The sequence below is a fragment of the Heterodontus francisci genome, chromosome 31 (genome assembly GCF_036365525.1).
Source record: "Heterodontus francisci isolate sHetFra1 chromosome 31, sHetFra1.hap1, whole genome shotgun sequence".
Taxonomy (NCBI): Eukaryota; Metazoa; Chordata; class Chondrichthyes; order Heterodontiformes; family Heterodontidae; genus Heterodontus; species Heterodontus francisci.
Window position 1 is genome coordinate 43,440,910 of NC_090401.1, and position 27,688 is coordinate 43,468,597.

Here is a 27,688-nt window from a genome sequence, read left to right on the forward strand (position 1 = left end):
TTAAACTGTATAAAATCAAACAAAATTTCCAGGTTTGAACTGGAGCTGATAGCCATACACAGGGTGACTGGTTAGTGAACGGTGGCAGGAATGAACCGTGGCTGTTTCTCCCCCTCTCACTGTCCCAGTTTGCTGGGCACTTACTGTTTCTGATCAGCATACTAGGCAGAGTCTGGAGCTAAAGGGACTCTCTGCTTTCCACATCTGTGACACGCCAGAGACTCAGCTGTTGGGTAGTGGGACCTCATTTAATATCTCTATGTCGGAGATTAAAGAATGGTTTGATCAGATAGCTAACCTGGCAGACCCAGGGACTCATTAAAGATCACATATTCCTGCCAGAGGTGCTGTTCTGTGTAGTGTGAAGTAATTACACTGTCATTGCAAATGGTTTATTGCCGTTTGGAAATAACCAACTGACTGCTCTTAATGTAGTTAATGTCTAACTATTTAATCAAACCTTTAGATTCTAATAAAGGTCATGCAAACTCCATTAGCCAGTGCCTGAATTGATTGTGCCAGCAGCACGTTGCCTCTATTGGATCTCAATTTCCTCTCAGGAGTTTCACAGATTCAGTTATATTCCTATTAATCATGAATTTCTACTTGTGACAAAGCCAAGGACATGACGTTTCTCACTTCTTATTCCCAACATCACCATCAAGCACTCCCAGGGCAGATACAGAGTAAAGCTCCTTCTACATTGTCCCATCAAACACTCCCAGGGCAAATACAACACAGATTAGATACAGAGTTCTTCTTCTTCTTTGGCCTCCTTCTCTCGAGAGACAATGGGCAAGTGCCCGGAGGTGGTCAGTGGTTTGTGAAGCAGCACCTGGAGTGGCTATAAAGGCCAATTCTAGAGTGACAGACTCTTCCACAGGTGCTGCAGATAAAATTGGTTGTCGGGGCTGTTACACAGTTGGCTCTCCCCTTGCGCTTCTGTCTTTTTTCCTGCCAACTGCTATGTCTCTTCGACTCGCCACACTTTAGCCCCGCCTTTATGGCTGTCCGCCAGCTCTGGCGATCACTGGCAACTGACTCCCACGACCTGTGGTCAATGTCACAGGACTTCATTTCACGTTTGCAGACGTCTTTAAAGTGGAGACATGGATAACCGGTGGGTCTGATACCAGTGACAAGGTCACTGTACAATGTGTCCTTGGGGATCCTGCCATCTTCCATACGGCTCACATGGCCAAGCCATCTCAAGCGCCGCTGGCTCAGTAGGGTGTATATGCTGGGGATGTTGGCCGCCTCGAGGACTTCTGTGTTGGAGATACTGTCCTGCCACCTGATGCCAAGGATTTTCTGGAGGCAGCGAAGATGGAATGAATTGAGATGTCGCTCTTGGCTGACATACGTTGTCCAGGCCTTGCTGCCATAGAGCAAGGTACTGAGGACACAGGCTTGATACACTTGGACTTTTGTGTTCCGTGTCAGTGCGCCATTTTCCCACACTCTCTTGGCCAGTCTGGACATAGCAGTGCAAGCCTTTCCCATGCGCTTGTTGATTTCTGCATCGAGAGACAGGTTACTGGTGATAGTTGAGCCTAGGTAGGTGAACTCTTGAACCACTTCCAGAGCGTGGTCGCCGATATTGATGGATGGAGCATTTCTAACATCCTGTCCCATGATCATCGTTTTCTTGAGGCTGATGGTTCGGCCAAATTCATTGCAGGCAGCAGCAATCCTGTCGATGAGACTCTGCAGACACTCTTCAGTGTGAGATGTTAATGCAGCATCGTCAGAAAAGAGGAGTTCTCTGATGAGGACTTTCCATACTTTGGTCTTCGCTCTTAGACTGGCAAGGTTGAACAGCTTGCCACCTGATCTTGTGTGGAGGAAAATTCCTTCTGAAGACTTGAACGCATGTGACAGAAGTAGGGAGAAGAAGATCCCAAACAGTGTAGGTGCGAGAACACAGCCCTGTTTCACGCCACTCAGGATAGGAAAGGGGTCTGATGAGGCACCGCTATGCTGAATTGTGCCTTTCGTATTGTCATGGAATGAGGTACAGAGTAAAGCTCCATAAACTCTGCCACAGCAATGAGTGTAAATACAGCCTCACAAAAGCTGTCTTTATTCTACCAGTGGAGATTTTTTAAATTTCTCACTCCAAATATTCTTATAAACACTCAAAACCAATTTAATCTTCAATTTTGTCTGTTTTTTCTCCCCCCACTGTAAATTGTAATTCACTCCCGGGACTATAGATTGAGAAACTGAAAGCCTTCTCTACAAAGTGCCTTAGACCTCAGTGAGTTGTGAACTGATTGTTCCAGTGACTACTCTCCAGGTTTACAGTAACTTTCAAGATGCAACTGATATAAAACGTGTGGTGTAACAGCTTAGCGATTAAAGAGTGTCCAGGTTATTGTAAAAACGTGCAAGTCTTTCAGTGTCCTGTGCTCGCCCCAGTATCTGTCAGATCACCATGTGGTGGCTGCACTGTCTATCCTTGGTTGATTGCTCTCTGATCACTGCGTTAATTGATGCTGCTCTTTCAAGCTGTCCTTTCGCCAGATCAACACTTGGGGTGAAACCTTTCCACTGGATCTACAATCGGATAAACATTTCCCAGATCAGAGAGAGGAATAAAATACAATAAAAGAAAGTGGCATGAGGAGCGTCAGCTGAAACAAGCAGCTACTGAATGGTGAAGTGTCCCAAACACAACATAGCCTTGGATCTTGGCAGTAAGCAACGGGAAGGTCATCCCAGCATTTTATAGTAACAGGAATGCCATGGAGACTGGTGGGAGATGTACAGTTTGCACTTAATTTAAGTCACAGCAAAATAACACAAAGGCCAGACTACTGTCTCCATGGCAACACACACCAAAGGACAGCTGAGCTGGTTTCTTTCATCTGTTGTAGATTTCTACCTTCTCATTATACAGGTAGTGCTACAAGTAGGATCCCATGGATTACAGGACAGGAGGATTCATTAAACCAAATGGTGTCAGTTGAGGGACACATTACTAGGTGACAAGCTGAGTGTCACTACTTCTGGGCTCCTTCTCATTCCAATATCGGTCTTCAGCTCAGCTCAACTAACCAATCAGAATAACCACCAGAAGAAAGATTTTCTGGAAGCATTTGAAGAGGCGCCATTTGAGACTTGATGAAAAAACGAAGACACATGGTATTCAAGGACACTTGGAAGAAGTAGCTGGTGACAGAAAAGTGGAGAGTCAGACTGTGTAAATGCTTTCAGATTGTTTATCCCCCAGAGATCTGTGCTGGAAACTCTTGTTTTTCCATTAAATAAATGATCTTGCCATAGATACAACACAAATGATATCAAAGTTTGCTGACAGCATCAAATTAGGGGCTTTAGCAACCTGACAAAGAATGCAGATGTCTTAAGGACATTGACACTGAGGAGAGTTGGGGTTCTGAACCCCAGTGAGAGTCAGCATCATCTGGGCTAACAATTCTTTTCAGTTTCCAAACAATTTGCATTCAATGTCACTCCTAACGTCATAAGATCTCACCTCACTAGCAGGGTTAATGCTCAGATATTCTTGCACAATTACACTTTGGTTTTAAGCTACAATCAAGGAGATGGTGTCACTGCCCCTTTAAATGAAATTGCAACATGCTTGAATTTGGCTTTAATATTCCCACTGATAAACTTAGTCATGTTTAAGGAAGCAGTTCTATTCTCCTGGTTGGCTGTGCTCTGATGAGCTGGGAATCTGTAAGATTCCCCCCCACCACCTGCCCCCCCCCCCAGACTGCAGAGGGAGATCAGAGAGTGAACCAGGCAGAGACAGTGAGACGGGGCATCGCAGCTACAAACTGCTGCTGTATGAAGACAAGTGGCTTTCAGCAGGGCAGTCACCCAGCTCAGTCACAGCTAAGCCCTTGATTGCAGGCAGCTCTGTAGGAACGCTCGGACTGGTAAGTGTATGTTTCTCTCTCCCTGTGTTTAGTATTGAGAAGCACATAGTGAAGGTATCAGAGCTTCTACGGCAAGTGAATCAGTAACTCTGTGTTCCGATGTGCCTGCCAATTAGATTTTGCATAAAGAAACAATTTTTTTTGTTCTGGAATGTTACCATGTTTGACCCAAAGCTCCATTATTGCTGTACTTGGCACTTTATGTGCCGAATGCAGAGTCTGCACCTATAGGACTGGATCTGTGTTTGGGAAAGAAGGAACTCAGCAGAGCTTTGAACTCTGAAGGTCACAGTTGAGCAGATGTGTTAAATGTTTGATAAAGTTTCAGCCTCGTCATTCACTGGATCACACTGGGTCACTCAATAGATCACAGCAGATCTGTTTCACTGAAAGTGATACTTGTTTTGACAGACATCAACTTGAGATTTTCTAACTCTGGAACTTAGAAATTCCATCATTCTGGGAAAAAAGATTAAGGAAGCCTCAGTAACTGGATGGAAGAGTGCATTGGTACAGGCACAGGTTAGAGGAGGGCATTGGTGCAGTCACTTAAATGTATGAATGTAATGATGCAGCCACACCCAAGTACTCAGGGACACATACGTACACAACACATGAATACAGACACAAATGCAATACGTACGGATATACATGTATATACAGACACACAAGCACACACGACAGATACTTGCATCATGTAGCTATGTTGTGGGACATGGAACACTCAAATACTATTTTTTCTAGTGATAGTTTCAGAGTCAGATACAGCACAATTAGATTCAGAGCAAAGCTCCCTCCACCTCACTTGACAGCGTGTCTCAGCTCAAGCTCTGAACAGCATATCACAATATTTTCCATTACCTACACTAGGCATCCCAGGGCCTCCCTGAGTGAGGTTTCCTCTTTTGTGCTGAATTAGGGCTGGTTTTGTGCCCAATCAATCAGAAAACCCAGACTGCCTTAAGCTCATTTCACTTAGGACCCTTACAACCAGCAGATAGAGACCTTCATTTATCAGTTTGCACGGGATGTGAATCCCAGCCAGAGGTGAAGGGTCAGTGATATTCATCTCACTGCAACATCCCATTCCAATTCAAGTACATTTTAACCCAATAAATTGTTAGCAAAAGTTTTGAATTACTTCCCCTTGGAAAGAAAGATTGAGCAGCTAGCACAACATAAAAAGGAACAGACCAAACGGCGCTATTCTTCCCTTTAATCCATTACAATCCGAGGCCTGCAACGAATTTGGCCGAACCATCAGCCTCAAGAAAATGACCATCATGGGACAGGACGTCAGAAATGCTCCATCCATCAATATCGGCGACCACGCTCTGGAGGCGGTTCAAGAGTTCGTCTACCTAGGCTCAACTATCACCAGTAACCTGTCACTCGATGCAGAAATCAACAAGCGCGTGGGAAAGGCGTCCACTGCTATGTCCAGACTGGCCAAGAGGGTGTGGGAAAAGGTGCACTGGCACGGAACACAAAAGTCAACGTGTTTCAAGCCTGTGTCCTCAGTAGCTTGCTCTAAGGCAGCAAGGCCTGGACAATGTATGTCAGCCAAGAGCAACGTCTCGACTCATTCCATCTTCGCTGCCTCAGGAAAATCCTTGGCATCAGGTGGCAGGACCGTATCTCCAATGCAGAAGTCCTCGAGGCGGCCAACATCCCCAGCATATACACCCTACTGAGCCAGCGGCACTTGAGATGGCTTGGCCATGTGAGCCGCATGGAAAATGGCAGGACCCCCAAGGACGCAGAGTACAGCGAGCTCGTCACTGGCATCAGACCCACCGGCCGTCCATGTCTCCGCTTTAAAGACGTCTGCAAACGCGACATGAAATCCTGTAACATTGATCACAAGTCGTGGGAGTCAGTTGCCAGTGATCGCCAGAGCTGGGGGGCAGCCATAAAGGCGGGGCTAAAGTGTGGCGAGTCGAAGAGACTTAGCAGTTGGCAGGAAAAAAAGACGGAAGTGCAAGGGGAGAGCCAACTGTGTAACAGCCCCGACAACCAATTTTATCTGCAGTGCCTGTGGAAGAGTCTGTCACTCTAGTATTGGCCTTTATAGCCACTCCAGGCGCTGCTGCACAAACCACTGACCACCTCTAATCCAATCTTCTTTGGTCTCCTTGTCTCGAGAGACAATGGGTAAGCGCCTAGAGGTGGTCAGTGGTTTGTGGAGCAGCGCCTGGAGTGGCTATAAAGGCCAATACTAGAGTGACAGACTCTTCCACAGGCGCTGCAGATAAAATTGGTTGTCGGGGTTGTTACACAGTTGGCTCTCCCCTTGCGCTTCCGTCTTTTTTCCTGCCAACTGCTAAGTCGCTTCGACTCACCACACTTTAGCCCCGCCTTTATGGCTGTCCGCCAGCTCTGGCGATCACTGGCAACTGACTCCCACGACTTGTGATCAATGTCACAGGACTTCATGTCGCATTTGCAGATGTCTTTAAAGCGGAGACATGGACGGCCGGTGGGTCTGATACCAGTGACGAGCTCGCTGTACAATGTGTCCTTGGCGATCCTGCCATCTTCCATGCTGCTCACATGGCCAAGCCATCTCAAGCGCCGCTGACTCAGTAGTGTGTATAAGCTGGGGATGTTGGTCGCCTCGAGGACTTCTGTGTTGGAGATACGGTCCTGCCACCTGATGCCAAGGATTCTCTGGAGGCAGTGAAGATGGAATGAATTGAGACGTCGCTCTTGGCTGACATACGTTGTCCAGACATCGCTGCCGTAGAGCAAGGTACTGAGGACACAGGCTTGATACACTCGGACTTTTGTGTTCCGTGTCAGTGTGCCATTTTTCCACACTCTCTTGGCCAGTCTGGACATAGCAGTGGAAGCCTTTCCCATGCGCTTGTTGATTTCTGCATTGAGAGACAGGTTACTGGTGATAGTTGAGCCTAGATAGATGAACTCTTGAACCACTTCCAGAGCGTGGTCGCTGATATTGATGGATGGAGCATTTCTGACGTCCTGTCCCATGATGTTCGTTTTCTTGAGGCTGATGGTTAGGCCAAATTCATTGCAGGCAGCCGCAATCCTGTCGATGAGACTCTGCAGACACACTTCAGTGTGAGATGTTAATGCAGCATCGTCAGCAAAGAGGAGTTCCCTGATGAGGACTTTCCGTACTTTGGTCTTCGCTCTTAGGCGGGCAAGCTTGAACAACCTGCCACCTGATCTTGTGTGGAGGAAAATTCCTTCTTCTGAAGACTTGAACGCGTGTGAGAGCAGCAGGGAGAAGAAAATCCCAAACAGTGTAGGTGCGAGAACACAGCCCTGTTTCACGCCACTCAGGATAGGAAAGGGGTCTGATGAGGTGCCGCTATGCTGAATTGTGCCTTTCATATCATCATGGAATGAGGTGATGATGCTTAGTAGCTTTGGTGGACATCCGATCTTTTCTAGTAGTCTGAAGAGACCACGTCTGCTGACGAGGTCAAAGGCTTTGGTGAGATCAATGAAAGCAACGTAGAGGTAATCCAATACAATAACACAATTCTGTGCAAGGTGTCCCTGTAAGCAAGAAACAAGTTATTAGACTTGAATGTCAGACTGGAGCAGGTGCACCTTATGAGAAGCCAGTGCTCGTTGTCATGGTAACCTAGGCATACATGTAGTTCAACTTATGAACTGCAATGTTCAGTATTGACTGTTGATTAATGACACATAATGCCAGTACAGTGCAATCTTGATTTTCAGTGTTTAAATGTTCAAAAGTTGCAACAATGTCACCAACAGCAGTTAGTAATCAAGCTTCAGCCATTATTCTCATCGAATTCATACTGGGCACCTCAGTAACCCTTGGAGGAATAGGAGATTTAAGACAACAAGCAGCTTACTCAGAGGATGTAGTGAGTTCAGGAACAGTGGAGCAGGTACCACCTAGCCCTGCCTATTTACAATCGGACATTAGGGGGTGCAGTGCTGGGTAAGCTGTGAATTACCTCATGTAGGAGCCTCTCAAGCCTGCTTTACCATTTAATTCGATCATGGGTGATCTGCATGTCAAATCCATGACTCACCTTTGCTCCACATCCTTTGGTATGTCAACTGTGGCTCAGTGGGTAGCACTCTTGCCAGAATTAAAAGGCTGTGAGTTCAAGTCCCTCTCCAGGAACTGAGTGCAAAAATCTAGACTGACACTCCAGTGCAGTACTGAGGGAGTGCTGTACTGTCAGAGGTGCCATCTTTCAGATGAGGCATCAAACTGAGGCCCCATCTGCTCTCTCAGGTAGATGTCAAAAATTGCATAGTAGTATTTTGAAGAACAGGGGAGTTATCCTATATTTATCCCTCAATCAACATCACAAAAACAGATTATCTAGTCATTATCACGTTGCTGTTTTTTGGGAGTTTGCTATGTGCAAATTGGATGCTGCGTTTCTACATTTCAACAGAGACTACACTTCAAAGGTACTTCATTGGCAGTAAAGCACTTTGAGACATCCAATGGTCGCGAAAGGCACTATATAAATGCAAGTCTTTCTTTCTTATATTCTTACCCAACAAAGATCTATCGATTTTAATCTTGAAAGTTCCAGTAGACCCCTTTGGGGGGGTGGGAGGGGGGGGGGGGAGGGGATGGAAGAGTGTTCCAGTTTTGCACTGTGAAAAAGTGCTTCTAATTTAATTCCTAAATGGCCTGCCCCTGATTTTAAGATTGTGCTCCTTGTTCTTGATTACCCCACCAGAGGAAATAGTTTTTCTGTATCTACCCTACTGAATGCCTTTATCATTTTAAACACTGTAATTAGATTTCCCCTGAACCTTCAATACTCAAGAGAAGACAATCCTTGTCTATGCCACCTGTCCTCATAATTTAACCCTGGTGAACCTGCTCTGTACCCACTCTCAGGCTAATATATCTTTCCTGAGGTCCCTTGCAGCTCTCACTTGTTTATGAATGAAATGGCCACAGTTTATAGCTTTCACTGAAAGTAAAGGACATCTTCCCCCCACCCTGCCCTGTTGTGTTCATGGATAAAACCACTGCTCATGACCCAGGTTCAATTCATTCCTGCACCAGCTGATCCCAGTCTCCCAGGGTAGAAAGCGAATAGATCGGCTCCTGCTGTCTAGTGTGCTTATATGGAAATGGGCGAGGATAGGATGGGTCTCAGAAGCTGTCACTGAGCTACAGAGAATGGAGTAAGGAGAGTATGGGTGTGGAGTGAGCACTCACTAGACAATGAGGCTGGGAGGTAGTGACTGGCCTATGGGAGAAAGCAGTCACTGGGCTATGAGGGGAGGGGGTGGGGAAGCATTCACTAGGCAATGGGGCTGGGAGATAATGCCTGGCCTATGAGGGCTGGGGGGCAGTGACTGGGTGAAGGCAGTGATTGGGCAATGGGTATTGAGGGGCTAGTGTGTGGGCTAAGCTGAGTGACTGGTTTATGGGGGTGTTGAGCAATTGTCTGGGCTTTGGGGGGAATGGGACAGTTGTCACTGGACTATGGGGTGGGGGAGAAAGCAGTCACTGGGTTTTGGAGAGTGGGGGGTGCTGAGTTACTGGGTTATGGGGAGTCTGTCTGGTGGTTATCACAGGGCTATGCTTTTGGTCATCTGTCCTTAATGTGGTTCAGTATCTATTTTTGTTGATAACGTTCATGTGAAGCACCTTGGGCTATATTCCAATGGTAAGGTGCTGTGTTCATCAAAGTTGTTTTTGTAGGGTATATTGCCAGGGAGAAGCTACCAACAGAACTAATAAACTCATACCCACACACAGAATGTACTGCCAGAATTCTGTGGGTGTTGCTGCCACCGGTCTATGAATCTGACCCACAGGTGAAAGCAAGTGAACTCAGGACAGAGGGAGCCAGGCCACATCCCACAATCACTGCACATCGACAGGGCCATGACTCCTACACCAGCCAAGTTTTCTCTAGGAGGTTTCTGTGTTCTGTACGCAATCCCTTTATAATACACGTTAAAAGTTTATTGTTGTACTGAGATGGAGGGAGGTGCAGTTTGGTGGAACTCTCTCAATGGTCACACATGGTTTGGGAGGACTGGAGCTTACTGCAGAAAACCTGAGCCCTGGAGCCACAGGGGTAGAAGCCCTCGTGTAACCACTTAGCAAGCGACACAAAGCTTTTCCCAAGAGCCAGTGTGACTGTGCTGTGACCAAGGCTATAGATTCCCAACATGAATTAATCAGCTGACAGATAGCCCACTCAGAATTAATACTGTTATTCTCCTCAGAAACTGCTTTTCCTCACTTCTTTGACCTTTTCTGTACATTCTGAATTATTTTCAGATCAATTTATCAAAGGTTTCTTCAAAGTCTGAATTAGCACTTAGTCCATGCTGCGTTTGGGGAGATATCTTTTTATGTTTACATCTGACAGACCCTCAGCTACAAGTCCTGCTGGTTCTGCCACAAGATGAAATTGATGAGACTTGGAATGTTTCTCTGAATTCTCCTCATTTAACACAGCCTAGCTCTCACTCACTTCACTCAGAATTTTAACATTCACAACATTGGTCAGGACACTGGAAGAACTCACCATACCTCTTTGGTTAGATCCACAAGATCTTTAACATCCACCGGAGCAGACAGACAGAACTCAGTCCCATCCAAGGGCAAGGGCAACTGTCCACTTTAATGATGCCAGTTTGATATTGTTTTGGAGGAGGGGCAGCATGGGAGTGCAGTGATATTCGGAACTATGGGGAATTCTCCTCTGCTCCTAATTTGTAGATTTGAGAGGCTCATTACCACATTCCTGTGTCAATCACTCCATGGTGAGAGGCACAGCTCTGGGCAAGTTAAATGTGAAACAGAGAAACTAGAAAAACTGTAAAATTAATTTAAAGCGGCATTTCCATACAGTAACTGTTATAAAACCAATTACAAATACCTCATTATGTAAATACTGCTGAATTGCTGCAATTCTGGAATAATAAAGGCAATGCCAGGAGGGTTAGTGTTTCCATAATGTTGCCGATGACATTCTACTGACTGCGATGGTCAGTCAGTCTCCAGTCCAGCTCCACAGCAGCTTATGGTCTGAATGGATTCACTTTGGCAGCACAAACTCTCAGCTCACAGCTGAGACAAAACCAGTCCAAACAAGGCCAACTTTCACTGCGGAAACTTCTGCAATACTGTTTCCATTTGGGCGAAGTCTGCACTTTAGTGAAGTGAAGAACCACTTTGAAGGCAATGATTACTACATCTATGGTTGTCGGGTTGGTTGTGTCGCCCATGGGTTGGGATCTGGTGCTGGCAGGAACTGTTACTCCTTGGTGGAGGGAGTTTTCTCAGAGGCCTGGCTACCCAGCTGATACTTATTTCTATGATGGACTGTGTGCGACCCGCACAGAGTCAATAACTATCAGCTCCAGAGACTGTAATGAACTACCGGACGAGATTGCAACTTCATGGCTCACCCAGCTGAACCAAGCCCTGTGTCTATTGTCTGTTCTGCTGAGCATCTTTGGATACCTGGTAGCCCAGGCAGGAATGAGATGGTGGGCAGAAGAACCCAGCCCCAATCTGGCTGCGTTGGGTGGGGGTGCTGATAGTCCTCTCAGGGGCAGCCTGCTTGGCTCCTGTCTCCTTTGTTGGGTATAGGCTGTTGAGTACAATGCAAGACCCACTAGTTCCCTCTGCAGAAAAGTACCAGTTGGGGACCTGCCTGTACCTGGGCTGGTTCAGAGGGTTGGCAGAGGTTCTGAGTGGAATAGCTCTCCTATGCAATTTGAAGTGTTCCTGCAGGAAATCGAGATTCTCTTGTGAGCTGGATCGTTATTCAGGGCTTTGTTATAGGTATTTTGGTAGTGGAGTGAAGCACAATTTAGGAGCAGCGTTTTACTGTCAAAGTAATTGTATAATTATTTTCTATTAGTGAATTAATGGAACAGATGGGGGGGGGTCTTTAATTAAGGGTCTTGCTGCATAAACTATCTGACCACTTCACTGTAAACACCAGCATCACTTCAAACGTGAAATTGTCCTAAAAGGTCGTTTCTTGGTGTGAGGAAGCTGTCTAAAAGTGTTTAATGATACATTCACGCCCATTAAATTGCCACTTCTTAACGTGAACAGTAAGAGCCTGAGTGTGAGTTATTCATGGATGTGAATTGACCTAAGGGATGTTAGGCTGGGGTCAGCATGGACTCCATTCTTTCTGCCGTTCCCAGGGAAGAGTTTAAAAGCAACAAAAAACAATTAAATCCACGAGTTTGGATTTCAAAATCCTGATATATATATCCCGGGATTGGCTGGTCAGTTTGACATGACCAACAGTCTCTCAGTGACCAGTGATATCTCTGACTGACCAGTAATCTGTGAGTGACCTTACGGATAATTATAGCTCTCCATTGCTAATGGGGCCGAGATCAGCACAGACTGCTGGCTAAATGTATGCTTCCTGTTTGTCTTCCAACTCCTTTTTTAACAAAATGTTTGAAAATAAAACAAAGCATTGACTGAAGTGTGATTCACAAGCTGTGTCCCAATTCCCACCTTCTGCTTTTTAATTACCTTTTGTCAGTTCAGATCAAGCCAGAAAAAAAGTGCTGCTTCTCACTTGATTGTAACTGCCTCACAAACGGAAGGAAAAGGCTGAGTGGGCAAAAAATCATTCATCAGATTATTACTGGAGTTTGTACGTTGTTCTCCAGTCACTGATTTCTGCAAACTGAATTCTGATGTTATTGCTGCATCAGTGGTTTCAGAATAACTAGCGCACTGAGGGATGTTTCACAAGCAGAATATTTATTACAGCAAAGTAGGAGCAGGAGTAGACCATTCGGTCCCTCAAGCCTGCTCCGTCATTCAATATGGCTGATCATCTGACTCACCTGCTCTCCATATCCCTTGATTCCCTGAGAGACCAAAAATCTATTTATCTCAGCCTTAAATATACTCAACACCCACAACCCTCTGGGGTAGAGGATTCAAAAGATTCACTACCCTTTGAGTACAGAAATTTCTCCTCATCTCAGTCCTAAATGATTGACCCCTCATCCGGAGACTGTGCCTCCATGTTCTCGATTTCCCCAGCCAGGATGGACTCTCCCCGATGGAAACACATGATTCAACATCACAACCCAGGTACACAGGGGATGGGAGGGGAGGGGGAGCGAGAACCTAGAAATACCAAACACAACACAACCCACAGCACTGTGAATCCAACAAGAACTTATATTTATACAGCACCTTTAAAGTAATAAAACATTCCAAGGCACTTCACAGAGGCATTATAAAACAAAACATGACATCGAGCCACATAAGAAGATATTAGGCCAGAAGACCAAAAGTTTGGTCAAAGTGGGAGGTTTTAAGGAGTATCTTAAAGGAGGAAAGTGAGTAGAGAGTCAGAGAAGTTTAGGGAGGGAATTCCAGAGGTTATAGCCCAGGAAGCTGAAGACAAGGCCACCAATGGTCAAGCAATTAAAATTGGGGATGCTCGAGAGGATAGAATTAAAGGAGTGCAGTAATCTTGGAAGGTTGTGGGACTGGAGGAGATTATAGAGATAGGGAGGGGTGAGTGCATGGAGGAATTTGAAAACAAGGTTGAGCATTTTAAAATTGAAGTGTTGCTTAACCAGGTCAATGTAGGTCAGTAAGCACAGGAGTGATGGGAGAATGGGAATTGGTGCAAGTTAGGACATGGGCAGCAGAGTTTTGGATGACCTCAATTTTAGAGAGGGTAGAACGTGGGAGGTCGGCCAGGAGTGCATTATAATAGTCAAGTCTAGTGGTAACAAAGGCCTGGATGAAGGTTTCAGCAGCAGATGATTTGAGGGGGGGAGGAGTCGAGTGATGTTGTGCAGGTGGAAATAGGCAGTTTTAGATTTTGTGGAAATATGGTCGGAAGCTCATCTCGGGGTCAAATAGGACACCAAGGTTGCAGAGACTGTGGTTCAGCCTCAGTCAGTTGCCAGTGAGAGGGGTAGAATCAGTGACTAGGGAGCATAGTTTGTGACTCAGTCTGAAGACAATGGCTTCAGTCATCCCAATATTTAATTGGAGGAAATTTCTGCTCATCCATGGGAACACCATCACCTGCAAATTCCACACCGTCCTGACTTGGAACTATATCCCTGTTCCTTCACTGTCGCTGGATCAAAATCCTGGAACTCCCTCCCTGACAGCACTGCGGATGTACCTACACCCCAAGGACTGCAGCAGTTCAAGAAGGCAACTCACTACCACTTCCACAAGGGCAATTAGGGATGGGAAATAAATGCTGGCCTAGCCAGCGATGCCCACATCTCCCAAACAATTTTTTAAAAAAGTACTGGGTGTTGGACAAGCAGCCTTACAATTTAGAAAGTGAAGGAATTGAGAGAAGTGTTGGAGAGGTAGAGTTGGGTGTCTTCAGTGTACATGTAAAACCTGATGTGTTTTTGCATGATGTTCCCAAGGGGTAGTATGTAGATGAGAAAAAGGAGCGTGCCAAGGATAGATCCTTGGAAGACCACCAGAGGTAATATTGCAGGAGCTTAAAGAGAATTGAATTCTCAGGCTATGAATAGATAGGTAAGATTGGAACCAGGCGAGTGCAGTTCCACCCAACTGGATGATAATCGAGGGGCGTTGGATGAGGATGATGTAATCAACAGTGTCAAAGGCTGTTGAGAAGGACAAGGAGAGATAGTTTATCTTTGTGACAATCACATAGGGTGTCATTTGTGACTATGAGCTCTATTTTGGTACTATGGCAGGGGTGAAACCTTATTGGAACGATTCAAACATAAAGTTCCGGGGAAAATGGGCACGAATTTGGGAGCCGACAAAGTGTTCAAGGGCTTTGGAGAGGAAAGGGAGGTTGTAAATGGAGCAATTGTTTGCAAGGACAGAGGGGTCAAGGGTTTTTTTGAGAGGGGTGATAATGGCAGATTTGAAGGGGAAGGGGACAGTACCTAAGGAGAGAGAACCGTTAACAATATTGGCTAACATGGGACAGGAAGGGAAGCTGGGACATCAGTAGTTTAGTGGGAATAGGGTCAAGAGTGCAGGAGACGGGTCTCATGGACAAGATAAACTAGGATAGGGCATGAGGGGAGATAGGAAAAAACTAGAACAAGATACAAGTTGAGGGCTAGGGTGGGTGTGGCTTGGAGGAAGTTTGGGCCAGTGTGCTAGTGGAAAGGAGGGAAGTGGCAGAGGAGGTTGATTGGATGGTTTGAATCTTAGCGACAAAGAAGTCCATAAGGTCCTTGCACCTGTTGGAGGTGAAGGTGGAGGAGATGGGGGATGGGGGATAAGGAGGGCTTTAAGAAGACAATTTGCTGTAGAAAAAAGAAGCTGGGGTTATCTTTGTATTCCATGATGGAATACTGAGAAGCTTTTGCAAATGAAAGCAGGACCCAATAAGACTTTATGTGGTCCAGCCAGATCTGGTGGTGAGTGGCTAAACAACTTGTCCACCATACCCGTTCATGTCTGCATCCCCTGGATTTGACGAAGATGACGATCCTATCGGGGGAACGACCAGGTGGAGAGAGAGTGATGGATTTAATCTGTGAACACTTACGCTGCCTCTTGCCTCCAATTCAGTTCTTGGCCTCAGAAGCTGTTGTCAAACTTGTCCAATGCTGATGCTGTTGATCTCATTCATTTACAGTTAAAATTCTTGGTTTATTTCATTGCTGTGCACAGAAAGTTCTGACTGGATTGTACCTCGAGACAGACAATGGGGTGTGGGGGAGAATTGACTGTGGGTAGCTCGTTGAGGGAGTGGGTGATTGTATGGGACTCGTTTATGGGACCAGCTGGATGGAATGTGAAGTCTTTTGAGTTCCGGGACATTCCCATGTTCTATCAAAACTTTTCTCTACGCCCTCAAACAAGGCTCTGAACCCACACTGTCAGTACTGGTGTCTGGACACTGCTCGTGTGCAATTCTCCTCCCCGCTTTTTAAGAGAAAATTAACCCATTTATTCTAAACTGCCATTTCCTTCACTTAAAATCATGCATCGGAGAATCAGACTCCCTCGAAGAATTACCCTCACCATATCTGAAATTAGAGCAAACACCCTCCCAAACATTCACCAGAAATAAAACAAAACAAGGTTGGGAATTAATGAACAACGAAATAAATATGAGAAATCAATGATCAAGGTCGTGTCCGAACATAAGCCCCTGCCTCACGTTCCAACTTCGTGTGTTTAAAAAATGGAAACAGTCCTGTCCCACACCACTGACATCCCTCACAATGATGTCTGAAACTACTATCAAAATAAAAGTTATTCACTGATTACTGGTTGTGGACGGAGTCAGTGTAGTTCTTCAATGCTAGAAACTGACCAGAGTAAAATTTGTCAGAGTGAAAGGGTGAGAGTGACAAGTTGCTACTGATCTGTTGTATTTTCCCAACATGTACTGAATTTTCTGTGAATGGAGTCCATTTGGTGATTGTTGTTCCCTATGGTGAGCTCAGTGTTGCCCACTGACAAACTCTTTACATTTTCTATTAAAAGTCCCAGGGAGGTCTTTTCAAAAAATGTGCCTACACTGTTTCCCAAACTGTCAATGCAGCTCATGCTGGTGCCGCACAAACAAACATCAAGGGGCAAATAAGAAGCTTTGGTTTCATTCCTGTGGTCAGGAATTCAAATTGTGCTATTTGAAATTGTACTTATTTAGGGGAGACTGGCCCACTGGGAAACAGACAAAGGATTATCACGGGCAGTGGGCACCTGAGATCTGGTATGTGCTCCCAGCGGAGCCCACATCTCCCCACTCCCCATGTCTAATGAAGATGGCCACAGAGCAAACACAGAGTCATAGAGTTAGACAGCACAGAAACAGGCCCTTCGGCCCATCCATCATGGATCCGCCTAAAAATTCACCAGAAATCAAACAAACAAAACCAGGTTAAGAAAAACCAAAGGGGACAAATGGGAATTAAAGAACAATGAAATAAATATGAGAAATCAATGATTCATTTTCTGAAATATCTGAGAGAATCATGAATTTGAGATGAAAGGAGCAGGAGACTGGAAGGAAATTAAATAAAACAGAGGATGGGAATGCTGAGATAAGTGAAACAAAGTTCAGAGGGAAAGAGAAAAATTGAAAATAGTTAAAAGTAAATCGCAAAAGGGCAATGAAACATAGAAAATAGGAGCAGGTGTAAGCCATTCAGCCCTTCGGGCCTGCTCCGCCATTCAAATAAGATCATGGTTGATCGTCTAATTTAGCCGTGTTCCCGTTTTCTCCCATATCCCTCGATCCCTTTGGCATTAAGAAATATATCTATCTCCATCTTGAATATATTAAATGACTTGGCCTCCACTGCCTTCTGCGGTAGAGAATTCCACAGGTTCACCACCCTCTGAGTGAAGAAATTTCTCCTCGTCTCGGTTCTAAATAACATACCCCGTATCCTGAGACTGTGACCCCCTGGTTCTTTTCTCCCCAGCCATCGGGAACATCCTCCCTGCATCTAGCCTGTCTAGTCTTGTTAGAATTTTATAGGTATCTATGAGATCCCCTCTCATTCTTCTAAACTCCAGTGAATATAGGCCTAGTCGACACAATCTCTCCTCATACGTCAATCCTGCCATCCCAGGAATCAGCCTAGTGCAAATCTTCTTTGCACTCCCTCCATGGCAAGAACATCCTTCCTCAGATAAGGAGAACAAAACTGTACACAATACTCCAGATGTGGTCTGACCAAGGACCTGTATAATTGCAGTAAGACATCCTTGCTCCTGTACTCAAAACCTCTTGCAATGAAGGCCAACATACCATTCACCTTCCTAACTGCTTGCTGCTCCTGAATGCTTGCTTTCAGTGACTGGTGTCCACGGACATCCAGGTCTCGTTGCACCTCTCCCTTTCCCAATCTATCACCATTCAGATAATAATCTGCCTTTCTGTCTTTACAACCAAAGTGGATAACCTCACATTTATGCATGTTATACTGCATCTGCCATGCATTTGCCCACTCACCCAACTTGTCCAAATCACATTGGAGCCTCTTTGCATCCTCCTCACAGCTGACATTCCCCCCCCCCCCCCACACCCCCCACCAAAGCTTTGTATCATCTGCAAACTTGGAAATGTTACATCTAGTTCCCTCACCCAAGTCATTAATATATATTGTGAATAGCTGGGGCCCAAGCACTTATCCCTGCAGTACCCCACTAGTCACTGCCTGCCACCTGGAAAAAGACCCATTTATTCCCACTCTCTGTTCCCTGTCTATCAACCAATTCTCAATCCATGCCAGTATATTATCCCCAATCCCATGTGCTTTGATGTTGCACACTAACCTCTTATGTGGGACCTTATCAAAAGCCTTCTGAAAATCCAAATACACCACATCCACTGGTTCTCCCTTATCTATTCTACTAGTTACATCCTTAAAAAACTCCAGTAGATTTTTTAAGCACGATTTCCCTTTTGTAAACCCATGCTGACTTTGTGCAATCCCTGACATCTGCAGTCATTTTGAAGACTTCCCCATGCAGCCACTGACTGTTAAGTGACCACATCCCCTCAGTTTTCTTAATGCACAGTTTCCTGCCACATCCATTTGGTGTTCTGCCATCTTTAAGTCCTATCAGATACTGGCGGGTGCTACAATGGCTGTGCCAATGCCATGCCAGTTCTCATAGCCCCTGCACTGAATATACCTCATGGTCTTTGGACTGAATAATGCAGTCTATGATTGGGATGGCAAAGGATTAATGATCCCCAGTTTTATGGCCTTTAGGGAGATTCAAGCAGGGATATGGAGAGGTATCCTAATACATGTTGCTGGGGAACTGCAGAGTTGGCTGTGGTTCAGTGAATTGCGCTCTTGCCTCTGAGTCAGCAGTTCTGTGTTTAAGCCTTACTCCAGGGGCTTGAGTACAAAATCCAGGCTGACACTCCCAGTGCAGTAGTGAGGGACTGCTGCACTGTTCAGAGGTGCTGTCTCTCAGGTGAGATGTTAAACATAAGAAATAGGAGCAGGAGTAGGCCATTCAGCCCCTCAAGCCTGCCCCGCCATTCAATAAGATCATGGCTGATCTGTCCCAGGCCTGAACTCCTCTTTCGGGCCTGCTCCGCCTAACCCTCAACTCCCTGAGATTTCAAAAGTCTATCTACCTCCTCTTTAAATACATTTAGTGACCTAGCCTCCTCAACTCTCTGAGGCAGAGAATTCCAGAGATTCACCACCCTTGTCTGCCCTCTTGGGTGGATGTAAAAAAAAAATCCCTTGGCACCATTTCAAAGAGAACAGGGGAGTTCTCCCTAGTGTTCTGGGCCAATATTTATCTCTCAACCAACATCACTAAAACATTTTATCTGGTCATTTATTTCATTGTTGATTGTGGGATCTTGCTGAGTGCAAATTTAGCTGCTGCATTTTCTACCTTTCAACAGTGACTACACTTAAAAAGTACTTTATTGGCTGTAAAACGCTTTAGGACATCCTGAGGTTATGAATGGCACTTTAGAAATGCAAGTCCTTCTTTTATATACTGTGGACAACCAGCCATATCCCTCCTCCTCCACAGTGTCACCTCAGGACACTTGTTATAGAAAACAGTGCATGAACAGAATGATGCCAATTACCAGTGTAATGTAGCAGGAAGCTTTAATGAGGTTTAAATGGCACCTTTTATTGGAGCAGTATTATTGTTGGGAGCACAATTAAATATATAACATACACTCAACCTCTTTCGTGATCACATCCTGTCCCATTTAACACACACCATAACCCTTTGATCTCTCTCCTGCTCACACCCTGTCCCATTGTCCCATTTAACATACACTATAAACACTTGGATTTCTCCTCACACACAATACCATTGCATTACAATCAAGGGGCAGGAGCCTTGCTCTCTTTCTTGCATGGTGCATAAAGCCTGTTGTGAGAGCTCATTCACCAGTCCAGCACAATCTGGCATAAGATTGTGGCCAGGGATCGGGTACTAAGCCCAGTCAGTGGCACTGACACTGAGATAGGCCTGTAGATAGCAAGCCAGAGACTGTCACAGGAATTTGGGCAGAGACTGGGGAAGCTAAGGAGCAAGGGAACTGGGAGACAGGAGTGGGGACATACCACAGAATCACCAGTAGTGGGAGGCCTGCAAACTACCCTTTGATGGGTTAATGTTTATGTAGAGAATTAAAATTATGTTTATATAGGCAATTCCCATAGTTGTAGGGTTTGTCTACACAATCCAAACACCAGTTCTTGCTGATGTCCATGGTGTTGGTGAACCCTGGACAGGAACCTTGAAAAAGTGATGATGGTGATAGTAGATTCTTCGCAGGTGAAGATCATGAGGAGGTTTGTCTCTGTGGTAGTTGGCATGATAGTTGGTGACTGAAGAGGCCAATTCTTGATCTGCAGGCTCTTGAACAGTTGGGGCACAGGAACTCCTGGTTCGAAGGGGCTCTGGTTTAAGCAGTTGGAGCACAGGAACTCCTGGTTCGAAGGGGCTCTGGTTTAAGCAGTTGGAGCACAGGAACTCCTGGTTCGGAGGGGCTCTGGTTTAAGCAGACTCCTTCTGTTGTCTGTGCCTTTCTTCAGCAGCCTCATGTCTGTTTGTTTCACACTTTCAGGCTGCTTTCCTGATTGTTGTGCACCAACTATCTCTGTCGGAAGCCTCCACACCCACCAGGCAAGAGCCATCTTTTCAGCTGGTCTTTGAAGCATTTGCGAGGTGCACTTCAATCTCACTTATCAGAGCATAGTTCACCATAAAGCACTGTTTTTGGCACTCTGGAATTCTCCATGTGTAACACATGTCCTGCCCAACACAATTGGCGTTGTAAGCTACATGGCAGATTGGCTTTGTTAAAGACTTCATTGTTTGTAATGTATTCCTGCCATCTGATGTTCATGATGGATTGAAGCCAGTGTTGATGGAAGCGCTCCAGCAATCATATTTGTTTTCTGTACAGAATCCATGATTCTGACTCACACTATTTAGATACCACCTAGATTGGGTGCCCTCTGAGGTTTCTCATCATTCTCTGTCAACTGCACAAAGGTCAGAAAGATCAGGTCAAGCAGAATGGAGCCCTCTCAGACAGCTTCACTATCTCCAATGGTGTTAAGCAAGGGTGTGATCTGGCACTGATCCTTTTCTCTATTCACTTCAGTATGATGCTTCAAGAGGCAAAGACAGGCTTGACAGAGGACATATAAATAAAAGCAAAATACTGCAGATGCTGGAAATCTGAAATAAAAACAAAATAATACTCAGCAGGTCTGGCAGCATCTGTGGAGAGAGAATCAGAGTTAACGTTTCAGTTCTGATGAAAGTTTCACAGACCTGAAACATTAACTCTGCTTCTCTCTCCACAGATGCTGCCAGACCTGCTGAATATTTCCAGGACTTTTTGTTTTTATATCAGAGGACAAATACACATCTGCTTCCAAACAGACAGCAATCTCTTCAACCTGCGCCAATTACTGGCACGTACCAAAACCACAGAAGAACTTATGGTGCAGCTTCTGTTTGCTGATGATTACGCCCTTCTGCACACACATTGCCTGATAGGGTGGTGGAAACAGATTCAATAGTAGCTTTCAAAAGAGAATTGGATAAATATTTGAGGGAGAAAAATTTCAATGATAGGAAGAAAGAGCGGGGGTTGGGGATTAACGGGATGCTCTTCGAAAGAGTTGGCGCAGACTCAATGGGCTGAATGGCCCCCTTCTGTGCTACACTATTAATGATTCCATGAATCGACATGTCATGCCTTTGTTTCAGAATTCTATAGTCCAATCATTCTTCTTAATGACCTCGTTTGTTGACAGACTCTGCTACTTCCTTGCACTCTTGGCACTTTGATGTTGGACTCAATCATTTTGTTTACTGTCAGATTTAACTGTCTCTGCAGATCTCTTCATTGCTTTACTCTGATGGCCCCTTTGGTGAGGAAACCAAAATCTGTTAAGACCTTCTGGTAATATCTGTTGAGTTTTGAAATGACTGTAGCCTGAATGACTGTAGTTTTTAGGCGTGTCCCGTTTCAACAGTGTTGTCTGGTTTCAAGATCTGGTTATCTCATTATCTGTCACTGGGATTGAGCAATCAGCCTGCGTGCAGGCTGGTGTCTATTGTGATAGTGGTTGGCCTTAATCATTCTGTCGCAGCATCAGTTTTTGCAATCTGTCCAAAAGGTTTAACCCATCAAATTTGACAAAATGTTGTCTTAAAAATTGTGACACTGGAAGTTTTGTGGATGGGAAGTGCATATATATGTAAGACTTTAAATAATTTGCTCGCAGATTTCCAGTGGCAATGCTCATTATGTGTTGCAATTTTCACTGTTTTTAGACAATAATAGGGCTATTGCTTGAAATTTGTCAGTTAACGTGCTATATGTAAGACTCTTCCTTTATTACATAGATTGCTATATCTCATATGTTCCCTTTATCAGTCACATGTGCCATTTATTTCACATATTGTGATATAAAAATGAGGAATTTAAGATTAAGAAGGTGATGAGAAGGAATTTTTTTTACACAAACATTAATATGTTACCAGCGCAGGAGATTGAAACAAACATTCATAGGTTCAAGATGCAGTTGGATGAGGTAGGATGAGTCGCTGAGGGATTCAGGTCAATCAAAAAGGGGTGGGGCTTGTGCCATGTGACCTTCCCCTGTTCATGCAAAATTCTTTATTAACATATACTATGAACCTTTTCCCAGCTCCTTACAACAGTTTTGTAAGAGAGAAATTTGTTAATTGACAAGAAATCAAAAATAAGGCCTCCCTATATCTCTGTAATATCCTCCAGCCCCATAACCCTTTGATATCTGCACAGCCCTACTGTGTTTTCCCCTGCCTCGGCCCTAAGCTCTGGAATCCCCATCCTAAACCTCTCTCTCCTTTCAGAAACACCTTGAAACCAACCTCTTTGGTCACCCCACCTGATATCCTTTGGCTTGGTATCAAATTTTTATCTGTTAACATTCTTGTGAAGCACCTTAGGACATATTCCTACATAAAAGAAAAGAAAAAGAAAAAAAAGAAAGGTGCTATATAAATGCATGCTGTTTTTGTTGTTGGCTGCTGAGCCTGCTTAGGAGGAGGGTTGGAGACAACCAACCATCGCCAGGGCATGTTTCCCTGGTCCTGGGCCTGAGGTTATTGGATTTCCTGCATGCCGTGAATGGGAAAATTGGGTGGCTCCTTTACGACTGTGCGCTGTGCCTGCCCAACTTTCCGGTATTAAGCTGCACCCATGCGCAGATAGTCTCCTCCTATCCGTAGTGGGTCAATTGAGATTCAGGTGGGTCCCATTCACACCGAGTCTTGTTCATTCACTAATTTGAAACTGGACCATTTGTTTCAAAGTGCTCTTCACCATGTGCACTGACATCCTCTTCTTGTCTACTCTCCTTGCAGGTTCTGGTTGCATTGAGTATCTACAACATGCGGACCCCACCGCCGATGATCATCGGGATTGTCAGTGCTCCTGTCGGGCTGGTTTTGGTGTTTGTAGCTGTGTTGACTCCGCAGTGGCGCCAGGGGCCCATTAACCTGGGGAAAAACACAGCTGTGAAGACTGACGGTCTGTGGGAGTCATGCCTGGAACTGCAGGACACTAAACAGTGTTGGCCGGTAACCACAGTGTACCAGAGGGACGAGATCGTGCAGTGGTCCAGGGCCCTCATGCTGAGCTCCCTCCTGGTGTGTGGGATGGGGATCATTGTGGCCAGTGTAGGGATACGCTGCTGGATGGACTTCCCCCTTCGGAATGTAGCTGGGGCCAGTGGGGTTGTCATTATCCTGGCCGGATCTCTGTGCATCACCCCACTCACTCTGTACATGACCTCCATGCAGGATATCAGCCCCGACACCCACACCCAGTACCAGGGCGGGAGCTCGCTGTACTTTGGCTGGGCGGGAAGCTGCATCGAGATCTTTGGAGGAATAGCCCTCGCCCTGAGCTTCACCTGTCCGACATTTGAGAGGTGCAAAGAGTCAGGACAAAATGCCAAAAGACCCTATGAGGTTGATTACTAGATCAAATCGTTGGGCACCAGCCAACCCTGTTCGTTTCTAACATGCTACTTTACACTAAGGATATATTAAATGTTAAGTCCCATCTGACTGTGTGTAACATTTCCATTTAGTTGATAGCGTCAATGTCCTAGCCAGGTATGTATTCATTGTGACTAATAGATTTGCCAATTCTCCAGGATTGCCCTGGATTCTCCAGAAATTGAAGATTAATTTCCAGGACACTCTTGGGAGCAAAAACCCAGTGGAAAAATTATTGGGGCATTAAAAATTTTCTTTCAACACATTTGTACATTAGTTATAAAAATGTTGGTGATGGGAAAGATAAGGCTGATTCGCAGTCAAGAACCATCCACTCGGATAATGAAGTGGTGCATCTTGAGGACGGACAATGGGAGGAGTGTGGTCTTGAGGCAGTAAGGGAGCAATGAAACCTCTAGGGATACATCTGGCCAAGTTGGCATCCCTAGTGACTCAACCAGTCCTGCCTTTATTCTGTCAGTAAGTGAAGTGCCCAACAACTGACTCTGAGCAAGGCTGTTAGCATCTTTCCTAGTAACTGAACCAGGTACTGCAGCATTTTCTTGATGCAGATGTTAAAACACCTGTCAGCTGCCACAACTTCCAACTGAAAATAGGAAGTGCCTTGAGTCAGCTGATCTCATCCTGGCAGAAGCTGGGGGGGCACTATAACTGGCCTCAGTGCCCTTGGTTAAGAAAGGAAAAATTCAACCCGGGTCCAGCTTCTGTTTCGATCGCTATCTACTGATCCCTGCTGGAGAGCATGGGTGTTGGTTAATGGTAGGATCACGCTCAACCATGATACCCTCCACAGTCAATAATAATAACGTTGCTCATTGTCTAAACTCACACTTGGATGAGGTAATGAATGGCACCCAGTGCCGTGGATCTGTATCCCAATGAGGGTCAGGATCTTCAGAGGAAGAAGAGGAAAATTGAATCAAAGAAACTGAAGGGATGCAGATTAATTCTGTTTCCACCACATCATTCATCACCACATCTCTTCATCACAGATAAGGGGCATGATGTCCTGACCTTGATCGGGGTGGAGGGTGAGGGAATGTTCTAGTTCACTAATCAGTGAAGGGAGTGTTACAGCTTCTCCTGAGCCAGGACCCTCGGGGAGGGGGCCCTTTAACTGACAGCAGGCACTTTCATCTGTTGATTCAGTCCAGTCTTCCTTAATCATCCTTTTTTTTAAAAATCAGTTTGTTCTGCAATATGAGAGTCCCTGATCTGTGCTTTGGTGCAAAGGGGAAATGTCAGTATTGGATGTAGAAATCTGAGTGTCATCCTGACCAGGAGCTGGGCTGCTCCTGTATTTCCTGCTGCATCACCTCCTCCTTCCCCCTCTCCCCGCCTGCACCACCCCCTCCCTTCAAACCGGGCATCATGATCTCTGGACAACATTACAAAGGAGATCTGTCTTTCAATTTCACGTTGGCTTCAATCAATGCCTCTCCATTTACTATTGAACTCCAATTAATGTAATTGAACTTCAGCCCAAAACTTGAATAAAGATTCCTACAGATCCAGGCTCGGCTATTACTTACGTTGTAAAGCAAACATACAACAGTATTCCCGCATCAGTCAGTAAAATAAAACTACTGATATGACTGCTGGTGCCAGCACATGGTGAATCTACAAACTGTCAATGTTTGTGAAAACTCTTGCTGCAACAACCCAAATAGGAAATGGAAACTGCTGAGAAAGCGTAACAGTGAAAGCCCAGGAAGATCAAATTGAGGTTTTCAAATTTCCAAAAGGTTTTGGGAGGGTAAATAGTGAAAGAACATTTGATGAATCAGTAACAGAGTCACAGACTGAGGATTATCACTCGAACAACAGAGGAGCATTTATGTTACGTACAGGTAGGGATGATAGAAATGGTTCTTCTATTTTACCTCCCACCTGACCACAGACCGTGTTTTTGTTAGAATTGTATTTTAACTTTTCATTGGTCAATAAACAAATGACAAGTTTTCTCTTAGGTTTAAAGAAAGATGAATGTTTTTTAAACAAAACCTGAAAATTTGCACCTTCACCCACACACACATATGCACACACACAAGAAAAGATGGGGATTAAAAGAATAGCATGCATTTAGGTCTGGTGTTTTTAAAAGAGTTTGTTGTGAAACCTAGTTTATTTTCCTGGATGGGAAAAATTTAAATGACGCAGACCTGTTCTTCTTTCTCTCCTGGTTCCCTGGAGACAAGCTTTGGAGAGTTTCAGATGGACGGATGCTTTGCTGCAGACCTGTTTGGTTAAATCTCAGTTACAGTCCAATGGTGAAGATCCTGTTTCAATCTTTCAGATGGGGAGTTCTCAAAGGTCACCTTTTCAGCTCTGCCTCTAGGCAATTTTAAAAAATGGTATTCAGCAGGGTCTTCTTCTTGGCTTCCTGGCTGCTGGCTTTCTGCCTCTGCTCTGCTTTCTGCACAGGAAAGTCTTTTTAAAAAAAAAACCTTATCAGGCTTTGGTTTCTGTCAGGTGATTGAAGCTGCTCTCCCCATTATACAATGTCTCTGAATGTGTGGCCATTGTTAGACAATGGTGTTTGAATGTTGCTCATCTTGATAGAGTGGTGTCTGGTCACACCTATTATCCTGAGTTGGAGTCTGGAGACTCTAGGTCTGCAAAGGTTAGTCCAACTGGTTGAAAAAGGTAGCCATTAACATTGAATGGGGCCATTAGCATTTCTAACGCTTTCTTCAAGGCTGGTCCAGACATAATGATGGGTTCAGTCTCCAGCAGCCACTATATATATTCACAGTACAGGAGAAGACCTCTTACTCCATTTTGTCTTGTAGCAAAAGTGTGTCCATTTTGGGAGGTTAATCCATCAGTTCAATTTTATAATTCATAATTGCACTTTGCGTGAGCATGACAGAATAAATATTTTCATGCAGAGCATCAGTGAAACAAGAATTTGTTTTAATGCAAGGGGCTACTGAAACAGACTGGAAAATCATTTAAAAGGGAATTGGATAAATGTTTGAAAAGGACGAATATAAAAGGGAAAGGGGATTTGAGTAAAGAGCTCCAGTTAGAGACTTAGCACAGACGTAGAATGAAGGGCTGAATAGGTTCCTTCTACAATGTAAATCACCCCAGTCTGTATGTTATTTCATGTTTAACTTACTCAACAACAATACAACAACTTGTATTTATGTAGTACCTTTAACATAACATCCCAAGGCGCTTCACATTATTAAAATATGACAGTGAGCTACATAAGGCGATATTAGGTCAGATGACCAAAGGTTTGGTCAAAGATAGGTTTTAAGGAGTGTCTTAAAGGAGGAAAGTGAGGTAGAGAGGCAGAGAGGTTTCGGGGAAGGAATTCCTGAGCTTAGGGCCTAGGCAGACGAAGGCACATTCACCAATGGTGGAATTATTAATTTCGGTGATGGTTAAGAAGCCAGGAGTAGAGGTGTGCAGATATCTTGGAGGTTGTGGGGCTGCAAGAGGTTACAGAGATAGGGGAGGGGGCAGGCTATGGAGGGATTTGAAAACAAGGATGAGAATTTTAAAATAAAGGGGTTGATTAACCAGGAGCCAGTGTAGGTCAATGAGCACAGGGGTGATAGATGAATGGGATTTGGTGCGAATTAGGACAGTCAGCAGAATTTTGGATGACCTCAAGTTTATGGAGAGTAGAACGTGGGAGGCTGGCCAGGAGTGCTTTAGAATAGTCAAGTCTTGAGGTAACAGATGGATGAGGGTTCCAGCAGCAGATGAGCTGAGGCAGGGGTGGAGTTTGGTGATGTTATGGAGGTAGAAATAGGCGGTC

General features: G+C 45.0%; 1 protein-coding gene across 1 annotated transcript in view; it reads left to right on the top strand.

The window, feature by feature from the left end:
* Positions 1 to 3,745: 3,745 nt before the first annotated feature.
* Positions 3,746 to 27,688, top strand: part of cldn23l (claudin 23-like) — a 37,414-nt gene continuing 13,471 nt past the window's right edge. The window contains exons 1-2 of the mRNA XM_068010959.1: positions 3,746 to 3,908; positions 23,254 to 25,763. Of these exons, the coding sequence (XP_067867060.1) occupies positions 23,281 to 23,874 (594 nt within the window). The 5' untranslated portion in view covers positions 3,746 to 3,908; positions 23,254 to 23,280 and the 3' untranslated portion in view covers positions 23,875 to 25,763. The remainder of the gene's footprint in view (positions 3,909 to 23,253; positions 25,764 to 27,688) is intronic.